This window comes from Arachis ipaensis, chromosome B1 (genome assembly GCF_059453495.1).
Source record: "Arachis ipaensis isolate K30076 ecotype BB chromosome B1, ASM5945349v1, whole genome shotgun sequence".
Lineage (NCBI taxonomy): Eukaryota > Viridiplantae > Streptophyta > Magnoliopsida > Fabales > Fabaceae > Arachis > Arachis ipaensis.
Window position 1 is genome coordinate 148,665,652 of NC_142436.1, and position 20,795 is coordinate 148,686,446.

At 37.5% G+C, this 20,795-nt stretch overlaps 3 protein-coding genes across 3 annotated transcripts; 2 read left to right on the top strand and 1 right to left on the bottom strand.

Annotated features, from left to right (window-relative positions):
- Positions 1-8,069: 8,069 nt before the first annotated feature.
- On the bottom strand, positions 8,070-8,507 carry LOC107615254 (uncharacterized). Its single transcript, XM_016317350.1, has one exon. The coding sequence runs from the start codon at positions 8,505-8,507 to the stop codon at positions 8,070-8,072; it is 438 nt and encodes a 145-aa protein (XP_016172836.1).
- Positions 8,508-15,666: 7,159 nt separating this feature from the next.
- LOC148578846 (uncharacterized) lies at positions 15,667-17,152 on the top strand. Its single transcript, XM_088503225.1, has 3 exons — positions 15,667-16,038; positions 16,438-16,953; positions 17,120-17,152. The coding sequence occupies exons 1-3, from the start codon at positions 15,667-15,669 to the stop codon at positions 17,150-17,152; spliced, it is 921 nt and encodes a 306-aa protein (XP_088359351.1).
- Positions 17,153-17,199: 47 nt separating this feature from the next.
- On the top strand, positions 17,200-18,042 carry LOC148578847 (uncharacterized). The gene is made up of 2 exons (XM_088503226.1): positions 17,200-17,751; positions 17,845-18,042. The coding sequence occupies exons 1-2, from the start codon at positions 17,200-17,202 to the stop codon at positions 18,040-18,042; spliced, it is 750 nt and encodes a 249-aa protein (XP_088359352.1).
- The last annotated feature ends 2,753 nt before the right edge of the window (positions 18,043-20,795 follow it).

Below are 20,795 nucleotides of genomic sequence, written 5' to 3' on the forward strand. Positions count from 1 at the left end.
GAATATAGAAGGGCTTCGTTTTTTTGAATCCCTATCGAAATTGACAGTAGCAGAACAAATTTGGATAACTATATTTATAGTTGGTTTCTAGATAATTCGTTAACATTCAATATCTAGTATCACATATACATGTATGGAAGCAAATTAAAATAAAGGTGTTTCAATCGAATAATTAATATTACTATAACTTCATTTCAGTGTGTGATTATAGTAATAAGAAACTAGCAATGTATATTATTTTTGGTTGTGCATGCTGTGGTTTTTCGCTCACAAAGTCAAAAGTGAATGTTCTTTTATTGTGCAATATTGGATTAAGAGGCCAAATTAAAATCACATGAAGAGAGACGCGACAACGTAACAATGAAGAAGCACTGATTTTCGATCTGTTTCTTTTATTTGATGTAATGGGTGAGGTGAATTTGGAAGTAGCAAACTCATTCATGTATGTGCAGTGCAAATTGCATATACTAACTGTTTTGAAGACTTACCTGAAATGTTGATTTTGGGTCTGAAACGTTGATTTTGGGCCTAAACGTAAGGTCCAGACTTTTTTTGAAGCTGCGCTGATGTGCTGCCTGCCGAGTATTCCTCGTGAGGAGGTGGGGGTGGTAGCTGCAATGCTTAAGTAAGCAAGGATTTTGGGTAGGTTTTAGTAGATTAGAATATAAATTATACTTGAGAGGTGTCAATGTATTTATAATAGAATTGATAACTATCAATAGTAGTTTTATTTTTATTGATGGATAACCATTTTCCTTGATCTTAGAAGTATGTTAGAATCTATCTTTTAGAAAAGATGAGAATATGTTGATCGAAAATTGATTTTCGATCTAAAAGAAATTGAATCGAAAGATATTGAATATAGGCTTTCGAGAAAATGTGTTTAGGAGGCTAAGTTTGGGAGTTGCTGACACAGAAGTTGTTTCCGAGTTGCTTTGTCGAAATCGAAGAAGTTAAATCGAGGAGGAGATTCGATTTGAAGGAAGACTTTCGAGGATTTAGTCGAGTGGTCAAAGAAGTGAGAAGGTTAGTGGATAATTAATCACATGGGAGTGGATAATTAATCAAATGGGGAATATCTAATTATCTATAATCATGTAGTAGGAACAGTTACCAAAGGCAGTTGTGTTTTAAAATTGTAATTTATTTTAATTATAATTAATTGTAATTAATGTAATTTTAATTGACCGTTATGTAAGGGTATCTTATAAATACTAGGGATTTTCAGTGAAAAGGGGTTGGAACTTTTACTCAGAAAAATACTCTAAGCACTCTCACATCCCAACGTATCCCTGAGTTTGCGATCGAGTTTTCTTTTTCTGTAGGGTTCCTTCCACCTTCTTCTTATTCTTTTTAATTTCAATCCTGTTTGTATTCTTCATATTTTATTTAATCTTATTCATTAAGTGTTATTCATGTTTCTTTATTTTTTCTGTTGAATTTAATTTTCAGTATTTTATCATTACCATTTTACATGAAAAAGTCCTTTATTTTAAAAGAAAGTAACTTATTGTTTTCTTTTAATTTCTTTAAATTGTTTACAAAACGTTAATTTTTGAATTTTATTTATTAATTTATGAATTTATTGTATTTTAATCCTTTAAATTTAGTCAAATCGAAGACACTTTGATGCACTTATAGAAAACTGGTACTCGCACAGAGGAGTTGGTTTCGCTCCCAGGCCATTAGAATCGAACCACCATCAATTTGCTAAAAATCGACAAAATAAATTGGCACGCCCGGTGGGACAGTTTTAAGTCGAAGTGTGTCAAAAGTTATTATTTTCTAGTGTATGCGATTACGAAGTGAGAAGATCATTCACATGGCTGATAAATTGTCAAATATGAATGGTGGTTCCTCCACCAATGACAGTATACCAGTATCCGTACAACAGGCCGACGTGTCTTCACGTTCGGAAGGTACAATCGGAACTAAAAGTATAGTCGTCACGACTATTCAAACTGAAAATGTTGGACGTAATATTCGTCCACAAGGCCCTACGCCACCATTTTAGCCTCCATTAACTGCTGGTTCGCCCCCTTATGGCCTTCCTGCTGGTTATACCCCATCGGTGGGTGGGTTTGTCCCACCTGTCCGATTTGGGAATGCAAATGGAGTAAATATTATGCAAAATCCACAACAACACTTGGAGTATTCTCGTGAGTATCATGTGGGCTCCACTTCGAATGCTGTAGGTTCAATGGTAGCGTATCAACAACAAGTGGAGGAAAGTCATCATGACTTGGTTAATTTATTGACCCAGCAAATGACTACAATTCTGAATCCTATGATGGCCGATCATGAATCGAGATTTGAGCGTCTTGCTAGACAAGTTGAGAGGATCGCTCGAATCGTCGATTATGATGAAGGTGAAAGGCATAATGCTCGAGGAACTAATGAGGGGATGGAAAATATTTTTCAAAATGAAAATCATGTTCTAAATCGAGAAAATCCTCGTATAGTTCATCGACATGAGAATGCTGATGATGTTTTACATGGATTGCGTGGTGATCGTTATCAGATTACCCGAATCATAGAGGAAGTATTAAATAGGGTCGGATTGAATGTTGGCTTTATGAATCAGCCACATTTTGTATTACCTTTTCCTCAAGTAGTTCAAATGGCTGAAGTGTCAAGAGGGGCGAGAAATCCAAAAATAACTACAAAATTTGCTGGAGAAGTCGGAGAATCAACAACTGAACATGTTGCTCGTTATTTGGTCGAGATTGGAAATTTGGCAAATGATAAAAATTTGAAAATGAAATTTTTTCCGTCGTCTTTGACGAAGAATGCATTTACATGGTTTTCGAATCTTAGACCAAATTCAATTACAACATGGAATCAGTTGAAAACTGCTTTTCACGCTCAGTTCTATCGAAGGAAAATGAACATAGCAGTTACTGATTTAATAGCTTTGAAACGTGAAGATGGTGAAACCATCGATGATTATTTAATACGTTTCAAAAATGCTAGGAGTAGGTGCTATGTCACATTACCCGAAAATGAGATAGTGAAAATAGCAACTATGGAGTTAGGATTTTATATGCGCAGAAAGTTACTTAATGTGCATATTCCTGATTTGGCTCATTTGGCTGAAAAGGTTTGGCAAATTGAGTTAATGAAAAAGGAGAAAGAAAAACATAGAACCGAACAGAGGTCGAAGAGTAAACCGTTTACTTGAAAGGAAAAGGTTGCTTATGTAACCATGGAGTCCTCAGAAGAGGAAGTCAGTTTTGAAATAGAAGTCGATTTAGCCGAACTTAAAAAAGGCCCTCCATATGTTTGTTCTTTGTTGAAAAAACTCCCTGGTAATGAGAAGTCGAATGATTCGAAACTTAAAAGTGGAAAGAAATATAGTTTTGATATCTCAAAATCTGATCAGATTTTTGATGTGTTGCTTAAAGATAAACAATTGATTTTGCCTGAGAATCAAACCACAATTTGTTTTTTCGATTTTTAGCAAATCGATGGTGGTTCGATTCTAATGGTCTGGGAGCGAAACCAACTCCTCTGTGCGAGTACCAGTTTTCTATAAGTGCATCAAAGTGTCTTCGATTAGACTAAATTTAAAGGATTAAAATACAGTAAATTCATAAATTAATAAATAAAATTCAGAAATTAACGTTTTGTAAACAATTTAAAGAAATTAAAGGAAAACAATAAGTTACTTTCTTTTAAAATAAAGGACTTCTTCATGTAAAATGGTAATGATAAAATACTGAAAATTAAATTCAACAGAAAAAATAAAGAAACATGAATAACACTTAATGAGTAAGATTAAATAAAATATGAAGAATACAAATAGGATTGAAATTAAAAAGAATAAGAAGAAGGTGGAAGGAACCCTACAGAAAAAGAATACACTGGGATGTGAGAGTGCTTAGAGTGTTTTTCTGAGTAAAAGTTCCAACCCCTTTTTACTGAAAATCCCTAGTATTTATAAGCTACCTTTACATAACGGTAAATTAAAATTACATTAATTACAATTAATTATAATTAAAATAAATTACAATTTTGAAACACAACTGCCTTTGGTAACTATTCCCGCTACATGATTATAGATATTCCCCATGTGATTAATTATCCACTCCCATGTGATTAATTATCCACTAACCTTCTCACTTCTTTGACCACTCGACTAAATCCTCAAAAGTCTTCGTTCAAATCGAATCTCCTCCTCGATTTAACTTCTTCGATTTCGACAAAGCAACTCGGAAACAACTTCTGTGTCAGCAACTCCCAAACTTAGCCTCCTAAACACATTTTCTCGAAAGCCTATATTCAATATCTTTCGATTCAATTTCTTTCAGATCGAAAATCAATTTTTGATCAACAAATTGCCCCCTTGGATTAATGTGGTTTCCTTTAATATCATTATCGAAAAGCAAAGCACTTAATCCAAAACATCAGTTTTCACATTAATAATAATTGTCATTAAAAACTTCCATTATCACTAGCCCACTCGACACGTCTCCCAAGAGTTACGCCCTTTCTCTTCACCATTCCATCTTCCTCAAGAAGTTACCTCTTTTCGCATCTTCTCTACAGTAACGGCTACAACAACACTTTAAAAGCACCATTCTTACCTCCATTCAATTTTCCTACATTCCAGCATTCTCTAGACTTTCTTTACAACCTCGAATTTCTTCACAAAACTTCCAAATCTAAAAATGGCCGGCTCTTCTTCACAAATCACTCCTTCTGACAAAGGCAAAGGCCATGCATCAATACCACCACCTCTACCAGCTTTTCGCATTCACAATCAGATTGATGATGAAATCATTGACGACCCTCACATTCAATCCAGTGACAATAGGATTTTAATTCCATTCACAATCGGAACTGACACACATTGCTTCCTCGGACCAATTGAATCTCTGGAAAAGGTGAACAAGAAGTCTCTTTCTTTCCCCAGTGCTGAAGGAGAAGATTTGCTGATAAATCAATCTTTCAACATTTCCCATTTTATCAACCAAAAGACGTTCAGGAACAACCCAAAAATCAACCCACGAGGATATGACTTTACAGCCAGGTACCGACGTCTTGAACCCACCAAAAGTGCCAGTTGGGGAGCTCTAGGGATTCATGAACTGCTGAGACTCTCTCATTTCTCTCTGACTACACATACCTGGATGATTGGGGCTGTTACATGCTTCTGGAACAGAACCACCAATAATTTCCACCTTCCTTGTGGAATGATTGGAATGTCTCTTCTCGACGTGGCCACAATTACTGGACTCCCTTTCAATTTACCAGATTACACTTCTGAAATGCAACCTGAACGTCAATACAACGTCGTTCTGAACAGTCCTTACAGTGAATTCATCGCCCATAACATGGGTAGAGAAGGTACCAGAATCACTGACAATGAACATGTAGCTTTCTTATTCTACTGGTTAAATGCAATCCTATTTTGCTCTCGTAGCTTCCAAATGTCAAAACTTTACCTCTCTTTGGCCACACTTATCCATGAAGGCAAAACTTTAAATCTGGCCAAGCTTCTCTTAGGGCACATCTTCGAGGAACTTGGCCAATTTGTTACTAACCTACGAGAAAACAAATTAATAAATGCAGGAGGCCCTCTATGGCTTCTTCAATTATGGCTCAATGCCATCTTTGAAAATTTCATGACCAAACCCGAAAGTGGTCAAACTGACAAACTGTATATTGAAGGGTTTCGATTAGCTGCATACAAACCCAATTTCCCGAATGCACAATCGGATGAAGATAGGTTTTGGACTGTTTTTGCCCTTTTCATTCTTGTAAAAATTTTGAAAATGAACAGCTGAATTTTACTCCTTTCTTACGCCGCAACCGAGGCCCTGCCTGGTTAGATCGTTTGCTTTTTCCACACTCAAATGAAGGGAGTGAACTTGCCAAACGAAGTTGGGCACATTTATTAGCACTTCAGGTAATCCCCACAGGATTATCTTTACAAAAAAAAGAAAAATTCAAGATAACACTGTATGCTCCTCACCTATCTGCCAGACAATTGGAATTCTCACAAGCCATTCCCAAACCTTAGCCTCGAAACGATGCTCCTTTCTGTCACTTCTTTCTAACCACTCAAGAAGATTTTGACTCTTGCCTCGCCATGAATCAACAACGCAGGGAACGTTTCAGTTTCATAGAATATGAACGCAGTTCTTACATTACTAAATCATGTGTTGAATGGTGGGCTGCCTATTATGCTAGGTACACTCGTACCTTAGAAGACATTCAACAAACTGAAATCCAAACCACCCCTATTGCTGAGAGTTCTCCAAAGAGAACTCAGAAAAGGAAATCTGAAACTGCTCGACCACCACCAGCGAAAAGCAGAAAAACTCCTACTAAAACTTCTCGAAAGGTAACTTTATAATTCTTCTTTTTATTTAAGACATATTTCAACTTTTATCTTTTAAGTCATACTTAACTCTGGATTTCTTGTCAGTTGATACTGCTTTCATCGACTGAAAGTTCTGAAGAAATTGAACCGGCCATCAAGGACACTCCTACTGCCTCTTCCCAATCAGAAGATATAGTCGATTCTGATTCTGGACCCCAATTGATCCGCAGGACTCAGGTAACATGATCGTAACTACAAACTTTGTTTATTTAAACATAAAATTTAAACTCATAAATGTGTACCTTTTATTCTAGCCTGCTCATGTCACTCACTCAGTCACTTCTATTGAAGAGCCTAACCTATTAATTTTGCCACAGCAACACGGTCAAGAACAGTCAACATCCCATGACTCGATTCAATTTTCAGGACCCAGAGTAATTCCAGCCACTTTTCCACCTTCTTCTCATACAACACAAATAGTAGATCCAACAGCCAATCCTTTGCAGCACTCCCCAGCAGAAACCCAAAGAATTGAATTGACCTCTCCGGACAATCAGATTATTCTTTCTGAAAAGAATTTAATAGTCCCTGATTCTGATTCTGCTTCCAAAGTTGTTGACACTACCAACTCAGACTCCTCCAAATCTAAGGTCTCAGAAACTCCACCAGAATTGCAACCAACACCTTCAGACTTGGCACAACTTCAAACTCCTCCAGGACAAAAACCAAGCACGTCAATCATCCCCACCACTCCATCAAGTGCTACCTTGGATGACTTAACTTCTATTTTAGATAAAATTATCCAGGGGACCAAAGTGCCAATACCTGTTCTAGTCATCTCAAGTCTAGTTTCTGCGAGACCTCCAATCGAATTGGATCCTGATATTCGGGAACAACTTCGATCGCTCATCAAGCTTTTGGATCATCCTCCTGCCGCGTGGGTTAATGACCCAATCCTTAATCAACTTTTGACCTCACTTCTAAGCTCCTCTTTTAAAATCCAAACCAACATTTCGCATTCTGATTTAATTCAAGGATTTAAACAACTCATTGAAGAAAGTGTCACATTCCATTTTCAATTTCAAGAAATTGAAAATCAAGAAGCCACAGCCATATCCAGAATTGAAAACTTCCAAGCAACTGCTCAACCAATCAAAGCTGCTCGTGATGAGTTTAATTTAAAGATTTCCCGTGCTATTTCTGTCCAAGCCTTTCACGATCAGGAAGAGGAATGGCTCGAAGCGGAATTGGCTTTAATTCAAGAACAACTCGCTACTCTCTGCCAGAATCGGACTACCTTAACTAAACCTTTGATTGCAGCTCAGCAAGAACAATATCTCCTTATCCAACAGCTTGTCTCAATCAACACTGAGCGAGAAAAAGTCGAACAACAGCTTGAGGAGATCCAGATTGATAAATCTAAACAAACTGGGATGCTCACAACTTTGGAAAACAAAAGAACAAAACTGAGCTCTGTTCTGGCTAAATTACTGGCCCCTTAAACTTTTTCCTTTTATTTTGTAATGACTTTTGTCTCTTTTAAACCTTATGCATGCTGGATTTTCTATGTTTGCCAACAATAAAAAAGTTTTAAATATTTTTCATTAATTGAGCTAATCACCTTTCCTGACTCGATATCTTTAATTTGATAAGCATTTCCAGAATATGTCCCTATCACTTGAAAAGGACCTTCCCAACTATGGGACCACTTACCAAGAAATCTCGATTTCTTTTCCATTGGTTAAATAACTTTCAAAACCAATTCGCCTGTTTGAAAAGATTTTCTAGAAATTCGACGATTATAACTTCGAGCAATACTTTCCTTCTGTCGAATTATATTCTCTAATGCCAAGATTCGTTCTGAATCTAATTCATTTAATTCATCGAACATTGCATTCCAATAATCATCGACTGGCAAATCGTTTTGTTTCGATACCCTTAAAGTATTCAAATTCATTTCCAATGGTAATACTGCATCATGGCCATATACCAATTTATAAGGTGAGGTTCCTGTCGAACCTCTTGGTGAATTTCGATAAGCCCATAATATTTGATTTAAAGTTTCATGCCATGTTCGAGGCCTATTTCCAATATGCTTTTTAATTAAACCTATCAATATCTTATTTGCTGCTTCAACTTGGCCGTTAGCTTGTGCGTAATAAGGCCTCGAACATGGCATGAAACTTTAATTCAAGTATTATGGGCTTATCGAAATTCACCAAGAGGTTCGACAGGAGCCTCACCTTATAAATTGGTATATGGCCATGATGCAGTATTACCATTGGAAATGAATTTGAATACTTTAAGGGTATCGAAACAAAACGATTTGCCAGTCGATGATTATTGGAATGTAATGTTCGATGAATTAAATGAATTAGATTCAGAACGAATCTTGGCATTAGAGAATATAATTCGACAGAAGGAAAGTATTGCTCGAAGTTATAATCGTCGAATTTCTAGAAAATCTTTTCAAACAGGCGAATTGGTTTTGAAAGTTATTTAACCAATGGAAAAGAAATCGAGATTTCTTGGTAAGTGGTCCCATAGTTGGGAAGGTCCTTTTCAAGTGATAGGGACATATTCTGAAAATGCTTATCAAATTAAAGATATCGAGTCAGGAAAGGTGATTAGCTCAATTAATGGAAAATATTTAAAACTTTTTCATTGTTGGCAAACATAGAAAATCCAGCATGCATAAGGTTTAAAAGAGACAAAAGTCATTACAAAATAAAAGGAAAAAGTTTAAGGCGCCAGTAATTTAGCCAGAACAGAGTGCAGTTTTGTTCTTTTGTTTTCCAAAGTTGTGAGCATCCCAGCTTGTTTAGATTTATCAATCTGGATCTCCTCAAGCTGTTGTTCGAATTTTTCTCGCTCAGTGTTGATTGAGACAAGCTGTTGGATAAGGAGATGTTGTTCTTGCTGAGCTGCAATCAAAGGTTTCGCCAAGGTAGTCCGATTATGGCGGAGAGTAGCGAGTTGTTCTTGAATTAAAGCCAATTCCACTTCGAGCCATGCGTCTTCCTGATCGTGAAAGGCTTGGACAGAAATAGCACAGACAATCTTTAAATTAAACTCATCACGAGCAGCTTTGATTGGTTGAGCAGTTGCTTGGAAGTTTTCAATTCTGGATATGGTTGTGGCTTTTTGATTTTCAATTTCTTGAAATTGAAAATGGAATGTGACACTTTCTTCAATGAGTTGTTTAAATCCTTGAATTAAATCAGAATGGGGAATGTTGGTTGGGATTTTAAAAGAGGAGCTCAGAAGAGAGGTCAAAAATTGATTAAGGATTGGGTCATTAACCCACGCGACAGGAGGATGATCCAAAAGCTTGATGAGCGATCGAAGTTGTTCCCGAATATCAGGATCCAATTCGATTGGAGGTCTCGCAGAAACTAGACTTGAGATGACTGGAACAGGTATTGGCACTTTGGTCCCCTGGATAATTTTATCTAAAATAGAAGTTAAGTCATCCAAGGTAGCACTTGATGGAGTGGTGGGGATGATTGACGTGCTTGGTTTTTGTCCTGGAGGAGTTTGAAGTTGTGCCAAGTCTGAAGGTGTTGGTTGCAATTCTGGTGGAGTTTCTGAGACCTTAGATTTGGAGGAGTCTGAGTTGGTAGTGTCAACAGCTTTGGAAGCAGAATCAGAATCAGGGACTATTAAATTCTTTTCAAAAAGAATAATCTGATTGTCCGGAGAGGTCAATTCAATTCTTTGGGTTTCTGCTGGGGAGTGCTACAAAGGATTGGCTGTTGGATCTACTATTTGTGTTGTATGAGAAGGTGGAAAAGTGGCTGGAATTATTCTGGGTCCTGAAAATTGAATCGAGTCATGGGATGTTGACTATTCTTGACCGTGTTGCTGTGGCAAAATTAATGGGTTAGGCTCTTCAATAGAAGTGACTGAGTGAGTGACATGAGCAGGCTAGAATAAAAGGTACACATTTATGAGTTTAAATTTTACGTTTAAATAAACAAAGTTTTTAGTTACGATCGTGTTACCTGAGTCCTGCGGATCAATTGGGGTCTAGAATCAGAATCGGCTATATCTTCTGATTGGGAAGAGGCAGTAGGAGTGTCCTTGATGGCCGGTTCAATTTCTTCAGAACTTTCAGTCGATGAAAGCAGTATTAACTGACAAGAAATCCAGAGTTAAGTATGACTTAAAAGATAAAAGTTGAAATATGTCTTAAATAAAAAGAAGAATTATAAAGTTACCTTTCGAGAAGTTTTAGTAAGAGTTTTTCTGCTTTTCGCTGGTGGTGGTCGAGCAGTTTCAGATTTCCTTTTCTGAGTTCTCTTTGGAGAACTCTCAGCAACAGGGGTGGTTTGGATTGCAGTTTGTTGAATGTCTTCTAAGGTACGAGTGTACCTAGCATAATAGGCAGCCCACCATTCAACACATGTTTGGTAATGTAAGAACTGCGTTCATATTCTATGAAATTGAAACGTTCCCTGCGCTGTTGATTCATGGCGAGGCAAGAGTCAAAGTCTTCTTGAGTGGTTAGAAGGAAGTGACAAAGAGGAGCATCGTTTCGAGGCTGAGGTTTGGGAATGGCTTGTGAGAATCCCAATTGTCTGGCAGATAAGTGAAGAGCATACAGAGTTATCTTGAATTTTTCTTTTTTCTGTAAAGATAATCCTGTGGGGATTACCTGAACTGCTAATAAATGTGCCCAACTTTGTTTGGCAAGTTCACTCCCTTCATTTGAGTGTGGAAAAAGCAAACGATCTAACCAGGCAGGGCCTCGGTTGTGGCGTAAGAAAAGAGTAAAATTCAGCTGTTCATTTTCAAAATTTTTACAAGAATGAAAAAGGGCAAAAACATCCCAAAACCTATCCTCATCCAATTGTGCATTCGGGAAATTGGGTTTGTATGCAGCTAATCGAAACCCTTCAATATACTGTTTGTCAGTTTGACCACTTTCGGGTTTGGTCATGAAATTTTCAAAGATGGCATTGAGCCATAATTGAAGAAGCCATAGAGGGCCTCCTGCATTTATTAATTTGTTTTCTCGTAGGTTAGTAACAAATTGGCCAAGTTCCTCGAAGATGTGCCCTAAGAGAAGCTTGGCCAGATTGAAAGTTTTGCCTTCATGGATAAGTGTGGCCAAAGAGAGGTAAAGTTTTGACATTTGGACGCTACGAGAGCAAAATAGAATTGCATTTAACCAGTAGAATAAGAAAGTTACATGTTCATTATCAGTGATTTTGGTACCTTCTCTACCCATGTTATGGGCGATGAGTTCACTGTAAGGACTATTCAGAACGACGTTGTATTGACGTTCAGGTTGCATTTCAGAAGTGTAATCTGGTAAATTGAAAGGGAGCCCAATAATTGCCACCACGTCGAGAAGAGACATTCCAATCATTCCACAAGGAAGGTGGAAATTATTGGTGATTCTGTTCCAGAAGCATGTAACAGCCCCAATCATCCAGGGATGTGTAGTCAGAGAGAAATGAGAGTCTCAGCAGTTCATGAATCCCTAGAGCTCCCCAACTGGCACTTTTGGTGGGTTCAAGATGTCAGTACCAGGTTGTAAAGTCATATCCTCGTGGGCTGATTTTTGGGTTGTTTCTGAACGTCTTTTGGTTGATAAAATGAGAAATGTTGAAAGATTGATTTATCAGCAAATCTTTCCTTTCAGCATTGGGGAAAGAAAGAGACTTCTTGTTCACCTTTTCCAGAGATTCAATTGGTATAAGGAAGCAATGTGTGTCAGTTTCGATTGTGAATGGAATTAAAATCCTATTGTCACTGGATTGAATGTGAGGGTCGTCAATGATTTCATCATCAATCTGATTGAGAATGCGAAGAGCTGGTGGAGGTGGTGGTATTGATGCATGGCCTTTGCCTTTGTCAAAAGGAGTAATTTGTGAAGAAGAGCCGGCCATTTTTAGATTTGGAAGTTTTGTGAAGAAATTCAAGGTTGTAAAGAAAGTCTAAAGAATGCTGGAATGTAGGAAAATTGAATGAAGGTAAGAATGGTGCTTTTAAAGTGTTGTTGTAGCCGTTACTGTAGAGAAGATGCGAAAAGAGGTAACTTCTTGAGGAAAATGGAATGGTGAAGAGAGAGGGCGTGACTCTTAGGAGACGTTTCGAGTGGGCTAGTGATAATGGAAGTTTTTAATGACAATTATTATTAATGTGATTAAGTGCTTTGCTTTTCAATAATGATATTAAAGGAAACCACATTAATCCAAGGGGCAATTTGTTGATCAAAAATTGATTTTTGATCTGAAAGAAATTGAATCGAAAGATATTGAATATAGGCTTTCGAGGAAATGTGTTTAGGAGGCTAAGTTTAGGAGTTGCTGACACAGAAGTTGTTTCCGAGTTGCTTTGTCGAAATCGAAGAAGTTAAATCGAGGAGGAGATTCGATTTGAAGGAAGACTTTCGAGGATTTAGTCGAGTGGTCAAAGAAGTGAGAAGGTTGGTGGATAATTAATCACATGGGAGTGGATAATTAATCACATGGGGAATATCTATAATCATGTAGCGGGAACAGTTACCAAAGGCGGTTGTGTTTCAAAATTGTAATTTATTTTAATTATAATTAATTGTAATTAATGTAATTTTAATTGACCGTTATGTAAGGGTAGCTTATAAATACTAGGGATTTTCAGTGAAAGGGGTTGGAACTTTTACTCAGAAAAACATTTTAAGCACTCTCACATCCCAGCGTATCCCTGAATTTGTGATCGAGTTTCCTTTTTCTGTAGGGTTCCTTCCACCTTCTTCTTATTCTTTTTAATTTCAATCCTGTTTGTATTCTTCATATTTTGACTAAAACCCCAAAGTGGTCCCTGAGATTGGGCGAGTTACCCATAGTTGTCCCTGACTTTCAAAATTCACTAAAAGCATCCCTGACATTTTGCTCCGGGACCCATAGTTGCCCTTCAACCCTTTCCGGCGCCAAGTCAGCAAACGGAGGGATGATCTGGCACCTCCCTTGCCACGCTGGAGCCAAGTGAAACGACGCAGTATCGATTTGGCGCCCAATGAAGAAGTAAACGACGTCGTTCATAAGCTCCATCCCTTGAAAACGGTTTGCCTTCAGTCCCATATTTGTTTGAACACTCTCACACTTCCTCTCCTCTCCTCCACGTTCAGTCTTCGTCTTCTCATTCTCTCATCAATGGCAGTGACCTAGCTTCGTCTTCCCCATCTCCTCCACTGTCACACCTCGTTTGAAGAGTTTGGTGTTCCTTAGTCAAGTGGTTTCTCTGTCTTCTGCGTTGTTGAAGGTATGTGTTGGTTGAAATAATTTTCGAATTTATTTCATGAATCAAATTATGATGAAGGTGTATGATTGCCTTGTTACTGTGTTGGGTTGTCCTAGAGTTTTATGGCTGCATTACCTTAAAGGATTGTGTTTAAGGATTTTTGTTAGGGCAAAGGGTTTGATGTGTATATGCTCTGTTTTTTGGCAATAAAACAGAGGTTTTTTCAATAGTGGGTTAATGCATGGTGGTGACTGTGATATTAATGTATAGGGATTTTAATCGATGTTGAAGTCGTGTGATATGATTGTGTGAGTTTTAATGGTTTTGATTTGTTGGTGCAGATGGATGTGTTGTTGGATATAATGTTTCATCATGGAGGAAACTCTGAGAAAGATGATGAAGGAAAACTAAGATATACCCCTGATAACTTAACCTGCCTAGGTGATCTGGATGAGGATACCTTGGATGTTTTCTTCATAAGGAATTATTACAAAGAGTTAGGCTATGACAAGATCCTTCATTGTTGGTGGCTAGTCCCCGAGAGGACGTTAGAAACAGGATTAAGGAATCTAAACAGTGACAACGAGCTTAGGGAGATGTGTTTCCTTGCTCACAAGAATAATGGATTGGTGGATGTGTATTTTAAGCATGGGGTGTCATCTCCAGATTATTTACAAGATGAGGAGAAAAAAGCGGCCATGGAAAATATAGGAGTGGTTGTTGCAGAAGAAGAAGGTGCTATGGTGACACCTAATGACAAAACGAGGAACCCCAGCAGTGAATCCCCCCAAAACAAGCCAACGCCTGTCAACACCATTGAGATTCCTAACCCTCCAATTAATCTGACTCCTCCTACTAAACCAACACCTCCTAGTATGCCAGAATCTGTCACGAATCCAACACAAGCAAGTCAGGAGAAGTCTCTTGCCAATTCAAATGATCAATCTCAGGCAAAGCCAAAATCTCCCACTAATCCACAGTCGGAGCCTCCTACTAGTCAAAAGCCAAAACCTCCCACTAATCCACAGCTGAAACCTCCTACTAATCAAAAGCCAAAGCCTCCTACTACTTCAAAGTCGAAGCCTCCTACCAAGCCAATTCTCCCCAAAAGTGTGTCAATTGCAACATCCAACTCCACACTAAAATCCAACTTAAAGAAGAAAACGACAACAACCACCCATAATTTTAGGCCTTGTACGAGGAGTGTTGCTAAGGGAAAGGCGGTGTTGCAAGCACGACAGGAGGGAGGTGATGCACTATCCTTTGATTCATATGATAGTGACGAAGATAGTTTGTATAAGCCAAGGATCGAAGATAGTTCTTCGTCTGATGATGATGATTATGATAATGATGTTTGTAAGTCTAACACTGTTAAAAAAGACGTCAGATTTAAGCATGCTCCTGCTGCTGTGTTTGCTAAGGATAAAGAGCAAGTTACTATTGAGGATGATGCATTTGTTGAGGAGGTCTCAGATGGGGATGTGGACCTATGCTTTGTGGGTGGAATAGGGGATGATGCATATAATGCATATGATCCAGGGGCTGACTCAGACGGGGCAAATTCATGGCATTCTAAAGAAATGAAGACTCCCCCCAATTCAGAGGATGAGGGGGCAGATGAGGAGTCTGAAGATTTTTGTCCTGTGTTCAGAGAAGGTATAAGGTTTGGAGAACTGCAACTGGAAGTTGGCATGAAATTCAACACAAAATGGGACTTTAAGGAGGCTGTTAGGGAGTTCACAATCCAAGAAGGTAGACGAATTAGGTTCAGGAAGAATGACAACTTGAGGATGAGGGCTACATGTCAGGTGAAAGGATGTCCATGGGTGGTGTATGCATCAAGGGATCATGAAGATACTTGTTGGCAAATAAAGACATTCCTTAATGATCATACATGCCCAAGGGAAGATAAGAACAGGGCAGCTAACAGAAATTGGGTGGCGAGTAAACTAGTCAAGAAGGTTAGGAAGTACCCCAATTTTAAGCATTGTGATGCTGCCACTTACTTCAAGTCAAGGTTTGACTTGACCTTGAACAAGAACTCAATATCAAGGGCCCTCTTTGATGCATGAAATGCTGTGTTCGGGGATGAAAAGGAACAATACAAAATGCTGAGGGATTATGGTCTTACACTTCTCAAGACTAATCCTGGATCAACAGTTGAAATTTGTTGCACTCCCCAACCTGAATCTGATCCAGTATTTGATAAAATGTATGTGTGCTTGAGTGGTTGCAAGAGTGGTTTCAAAGTCGGATGCCGACCGTTGATTGGATTGGACGGTGCTTTCTTGAAAACTCAATTTGGTGGACAAATTCTTTCGGCAGTGGGCCAGGATGCTAATCACCATATCTACATCATAGCGTGGGCAATTGTTGGCGTAGAAAACAAGGAGAATTGGAAGTGGTTTCTTGAGTTACTACACCAGGACCTTGGAGACTATAGGCAAAATGGGTGGTGCTTTATCTCTGACATGCAGAAGGTATTCTCTAATTCATGAGTATCTTAGAAAATAGTGGATTGTTAGTCATGAGTGGATATGAAAATTGTATGCTTTGTTATATGTTCTATGCGTTGAACATCCATGCTGTTTATTCATTAGGGAGTTGTATGCTTTGTGTATATTATTAGTTATGAGTAGAGATGAAAATTGTCTGCTGTTTCTATGCTGAATTTTAAATTTTTAATAATGTTGATAAGCCCCGATAGATATGATGGACTTACATGAGTATCGTTTCTCAAAAACAGGGACTATTATGTGTAAATTGTTAGAAGTCAGGGACTATTATGTGTAAATTTTTAGAAGTCAGGGACTGTTATGGTGAGCGTTAATGAGAGTCAGGGTCTGTTATGGTGATATGGTATTTATTTTTGTGCACAGGGTTTGTTGCCGGCAATGGAAGAGGTGATGCCCCGTGTTCATCACCGCTTTTGTGTTTGGCACTTGTGGCAGAATTTTAACAAGCAACGGAAGGATTTACAACTAAGATCCTTGCTGTGGGAATGTGCACAAGCCACCACGTATCAAGAGTTCAAAAATAATATGAACAAGATCAAGATTATCAACGAGGATGCATGGGCATATCTATCAAAGTGGGGAGGAGAACACTGGACCAGGAGTCAATTCAATCACAGGCCTAAATTGGATAGCATATGTAATAATGCGTGCGAGGTATTTAACTCAAAAATTAAAGAGGCCAGGGCCAAGCCAATCATTACTTTGCTTGAAGGTGTGAGAATGTTTGTCATGAGAACAATAGCTAAGAACAAGGTAAAATTAGCTAATCATGTGGGTAAGTTGCCGCCAGTAATTCACAGTCGTCTGGAGAAAGTGAGAAAGGAGTCAAAACATTGGCACCCAATATGGACAAGTGATACTGGTTATGAGAAATTTGAGGTACATGGTTACCCAGCCAACCATGTTGTTGATCTAGGAAAACACCTTTGCACATGTCAATTTTGGATGCTGACAGGTGAATTTTATTTTGTCCAAAGTAACATTCATTCATATATTACTACCTAACACTAAGTACTAACTTGATTAATTGCTGTTTCGGATGTAGGAATACCCTGTGTGCATGCCTGTGCTGCACTAGCTAGGGTGAACAAAAATCCAGAGGATTTTTGCCACAAACTAGTTACTATGGACTCATATAGGGAGACATATCAGCATCATATTAATCCCATTCCTGGGCAGGCTTTTTGGGAGGTTTCAGAATCTCTTAAGCCCCAGCCTCCAAAGGTTAAGAGGGGGCCAGGTAAGTTACAACAAAAAAGGCGGATGGACACAGATGAAGCTAAAGGTGGCCACAAGAAATCCAAACCCACTTCCACCAAGGACAGCACAAACCTAAAGAGGCAGCTTGCACCATTCACATGCAGCTACTGTGGGGAGAAAGACCACACCAAAAGGGGTTGTAAAAAGAAGAAACTAGCAGATGCTGCTGCTGCTGAAGCTGCTACTGCTGCAAAAGCAAAAACTGCTGCTAAGAAAACAAGTGGAGCTGAAGTCAATGTTGTTGAAGATGGTTCGAATGCTGCTGATCCTGACCCCACTCCTCAACCTGATCGGAATGTTGCTGATGACGCCAATGTTGGTAAAGATGCTCCAGCTGACTCTATAAACACTAATGTCCAACCAGTAGAAGTTGAGCTTTCTCAACCAATTTACTCTGAACCAGAGGAGTCTCAGCAGGTAATCAACTTATCTTTCATCTAATAACAACTAGTAAACCGTTTAGTCTTATGTAATTATAAGGAATCCTCTCATATACTACAATTCTTGTAGGCTGCTGAAGTATGTACTATCACTAACTCAAGACCGGATAAGCTGCCACCTAAGAGAAAATCATCTATTTCACCAACTTCTGTCAATGCGCCAATTAATCCCATGCAAGGTGCTAGCTCAGGAACAGCTACAAGACTTGGCAGTATCCTCAAGTTCATTCCCACTCCGGGATTCAAGGCACCTAGGAAAAAAGATTGAAGAATTTTCTATAACATGCTTCTTGTATTGGGAGTTATTTTGTATAAGACAATGTGAAAGTAATTTGGTTTAACATGGTGTTCAGTTAGGTTCACTTTGTGTTTCATGAGTATTTTGTTACCAAACATATGGTTATGTTTATTTTGTTAGCAGCACCTTGCTTATGGCTTTGTAAGGCAGTCAAAACTTAAGACTCATAATTTTGTTGATTTAAAATGATGAATATATTTTGCTATTGCTATATTTTGCTATTGCTAAGCATCCAGATTACCTTAAGTGGTACAAAAAGTAGTTAATATCTCCAACAGCTTGGCTAACACAGTTAGATGTTCAGCAACTTTTTTTCATTCATGCAAATGTTACACATATGAACTCAATCACATCATCACTCAACATTGAGAACAAAGCTTTCAAAATACCACTACTAACAACAACAGCATTACAGAAACAACCAGAAACAATAATTTGATCATAAACTTTTGACTCCTAACAACTGATTCTAATTTTTCAGCCTCCAATCTTCTGTCATCATACGTTCATCATTATAGTTAACACTTTCTGATTTTGCAGGCACAGCCTCTTGCCCAACATCTGCCCAAACAAACAAACCACACCATCTTTTACCATTTGTCTGCAGTCAACGAATGTTTCAATAACCAAATTAGAAGTTGGAAAACGAATGAAAAATTAGGAAAAATCAACAATTACAACTAACATTATAATTTGGGCACCCAAAAAATGGCTTATTTGGGTTGGAATTTGTCCCAGACCACCGGAGCACAGGTCGGCAGCCGCAACCACACCATTCTGGTACACGCGTAGCCCTGCTATGAGTTTGGATCTTCGCCCTGTATCCATTGCTTGTTGACCGTATCGAGCTCCTACTAGCTTGCCCTTCACCTCCAAACATTGCTTCAGAGAACTTCAGTAGAATCTCTGTTACATGACAATTGTGGACCAGAACTTTGGGACGAAGGAGAGGGGAAGAAGAGATACTAATTATAATAATGAGTATTAGCTTTTAGGGTTTTAATGGCATTAGGACCACATTGGGTACAAATAATGATTTGCCACATCAACTAGCCGTTGCTGGCTCCAACATGGCAAGGGAGGTGCCAGATCATCCCTCCGTTTGCTGACTTGGCGCCGGAAAGGGTTGAAGGGCAACTATGGGTCCCGGAGCAAAATGTCAGGGATGCTTTTAGTGAATTTTGAAAGTCAGGGACAACTATGGGTAACTCGCCCAATCTCAGGGACCACTTTGGGGTTTTAGTCTCATATTTTATTTAATCTTATTCATTAAGTGTTATTCATGTTTTTTTATTTTTTCTGTTGAATTTAATTTTCAATATTTTATCATTACCATTTTACATGAAGAAGTCCTTTATTTTAAAAGAAAGTAACTTATTGTTTTCCTTTAATTTTTTTAAATTGTTTACAAAACGTTAATTTCTAAATTTTATTTATTAATTTATGAATTTACTGTATTTTAATTCTTTAAATTTAGTCTAATCGAAAACACTTTGATGCACTTATAAAAAACTGGTACTCGCACAGAGGAGTTGGTTTCGCTCCCAAACCATTAGAATCGAACCACCATCGATTTGCTAAAAATTGACAAAACAGAATAATAAAAAATTTACGAAACTAGTTAATAGTTACTTGCTTGAGCAAATAGAACTGGTTTCTTTCGGGGCGTTTGACCTCTCCAAGGAGGTCGGGTATGGGTTGGATATCCTCTCCTTGGTTTAAGCTTTTCATTCTTACTGGGCTGACTTTTATCAATTTGAGCCGGTGTATGAACACTGCCTCAAATGCTTTGTCTCTACTCTCTAACATCCGCGTCTTTGGGATCCATAATCATTCCTTTAATTTTATCCAACTATTCTTAAGTTTAGATTCTATTGCTCCCAGTGTGTTTAGACTTTAGAAAAAAGAAACCCTTACTTTATCAGTTAATTCATTGGCTTCTAATATAATTTATCCTTACAAGACATTTGAAATTGCCAAATATCGGTCAAATTAGTTTCTTAATTTAATTTTAGAGACCATGCGGATATAGATGAATGATTTTGTAATGTCCAAGTTCAATTAACAATTAGAAATATAAAATCACATTAAAAACATTAAAGAGGGGGGCCTAACCATTTTGATATATAAATAATAATCATCTTATTTTAATAAAATTATTTCCTTTATTTTTTAGCTTAATAATGTCTGTTTGCCAACTTGCCAAAATGCCAAGTAACATGAGAACTACCTAGTTTTTATCCCCTTTTGGGTGAAAAATAATAAGAGAAGATAATAATACTTTAGACCATCTCCAGTAGAGAACTCATTCCAGTCCCTATTTATAATCCAGCTGTCATAAAAAGTAACTCCACATCAGCTTTTGCGTCATAAACAATAAATAGGAACTCAAAAAATCTCTCTCTTCTCCGTTAGAAGGAACTAACTTTAATTCCTATTGTGGTCCTACTTAATTAATTAATTAAAATAATTAAAATTAATATAATTATTATTTTTTATAATAATATTATTTAAATTTATAAATTTAAAATAATTCAATATTATAAAATATTAAAATAGATAACTTAAATTTGGTTAGTATTTTAAATTTTATAAATAAAAATAAATAATCTAACTAAAAATTATTTTATAATATGTAAAAATTAAATTTATTTTTTATGTAAAATAAATTTAATTAATTATGATTTAATATAACAATATAAATAATTATTTATATTAATTAT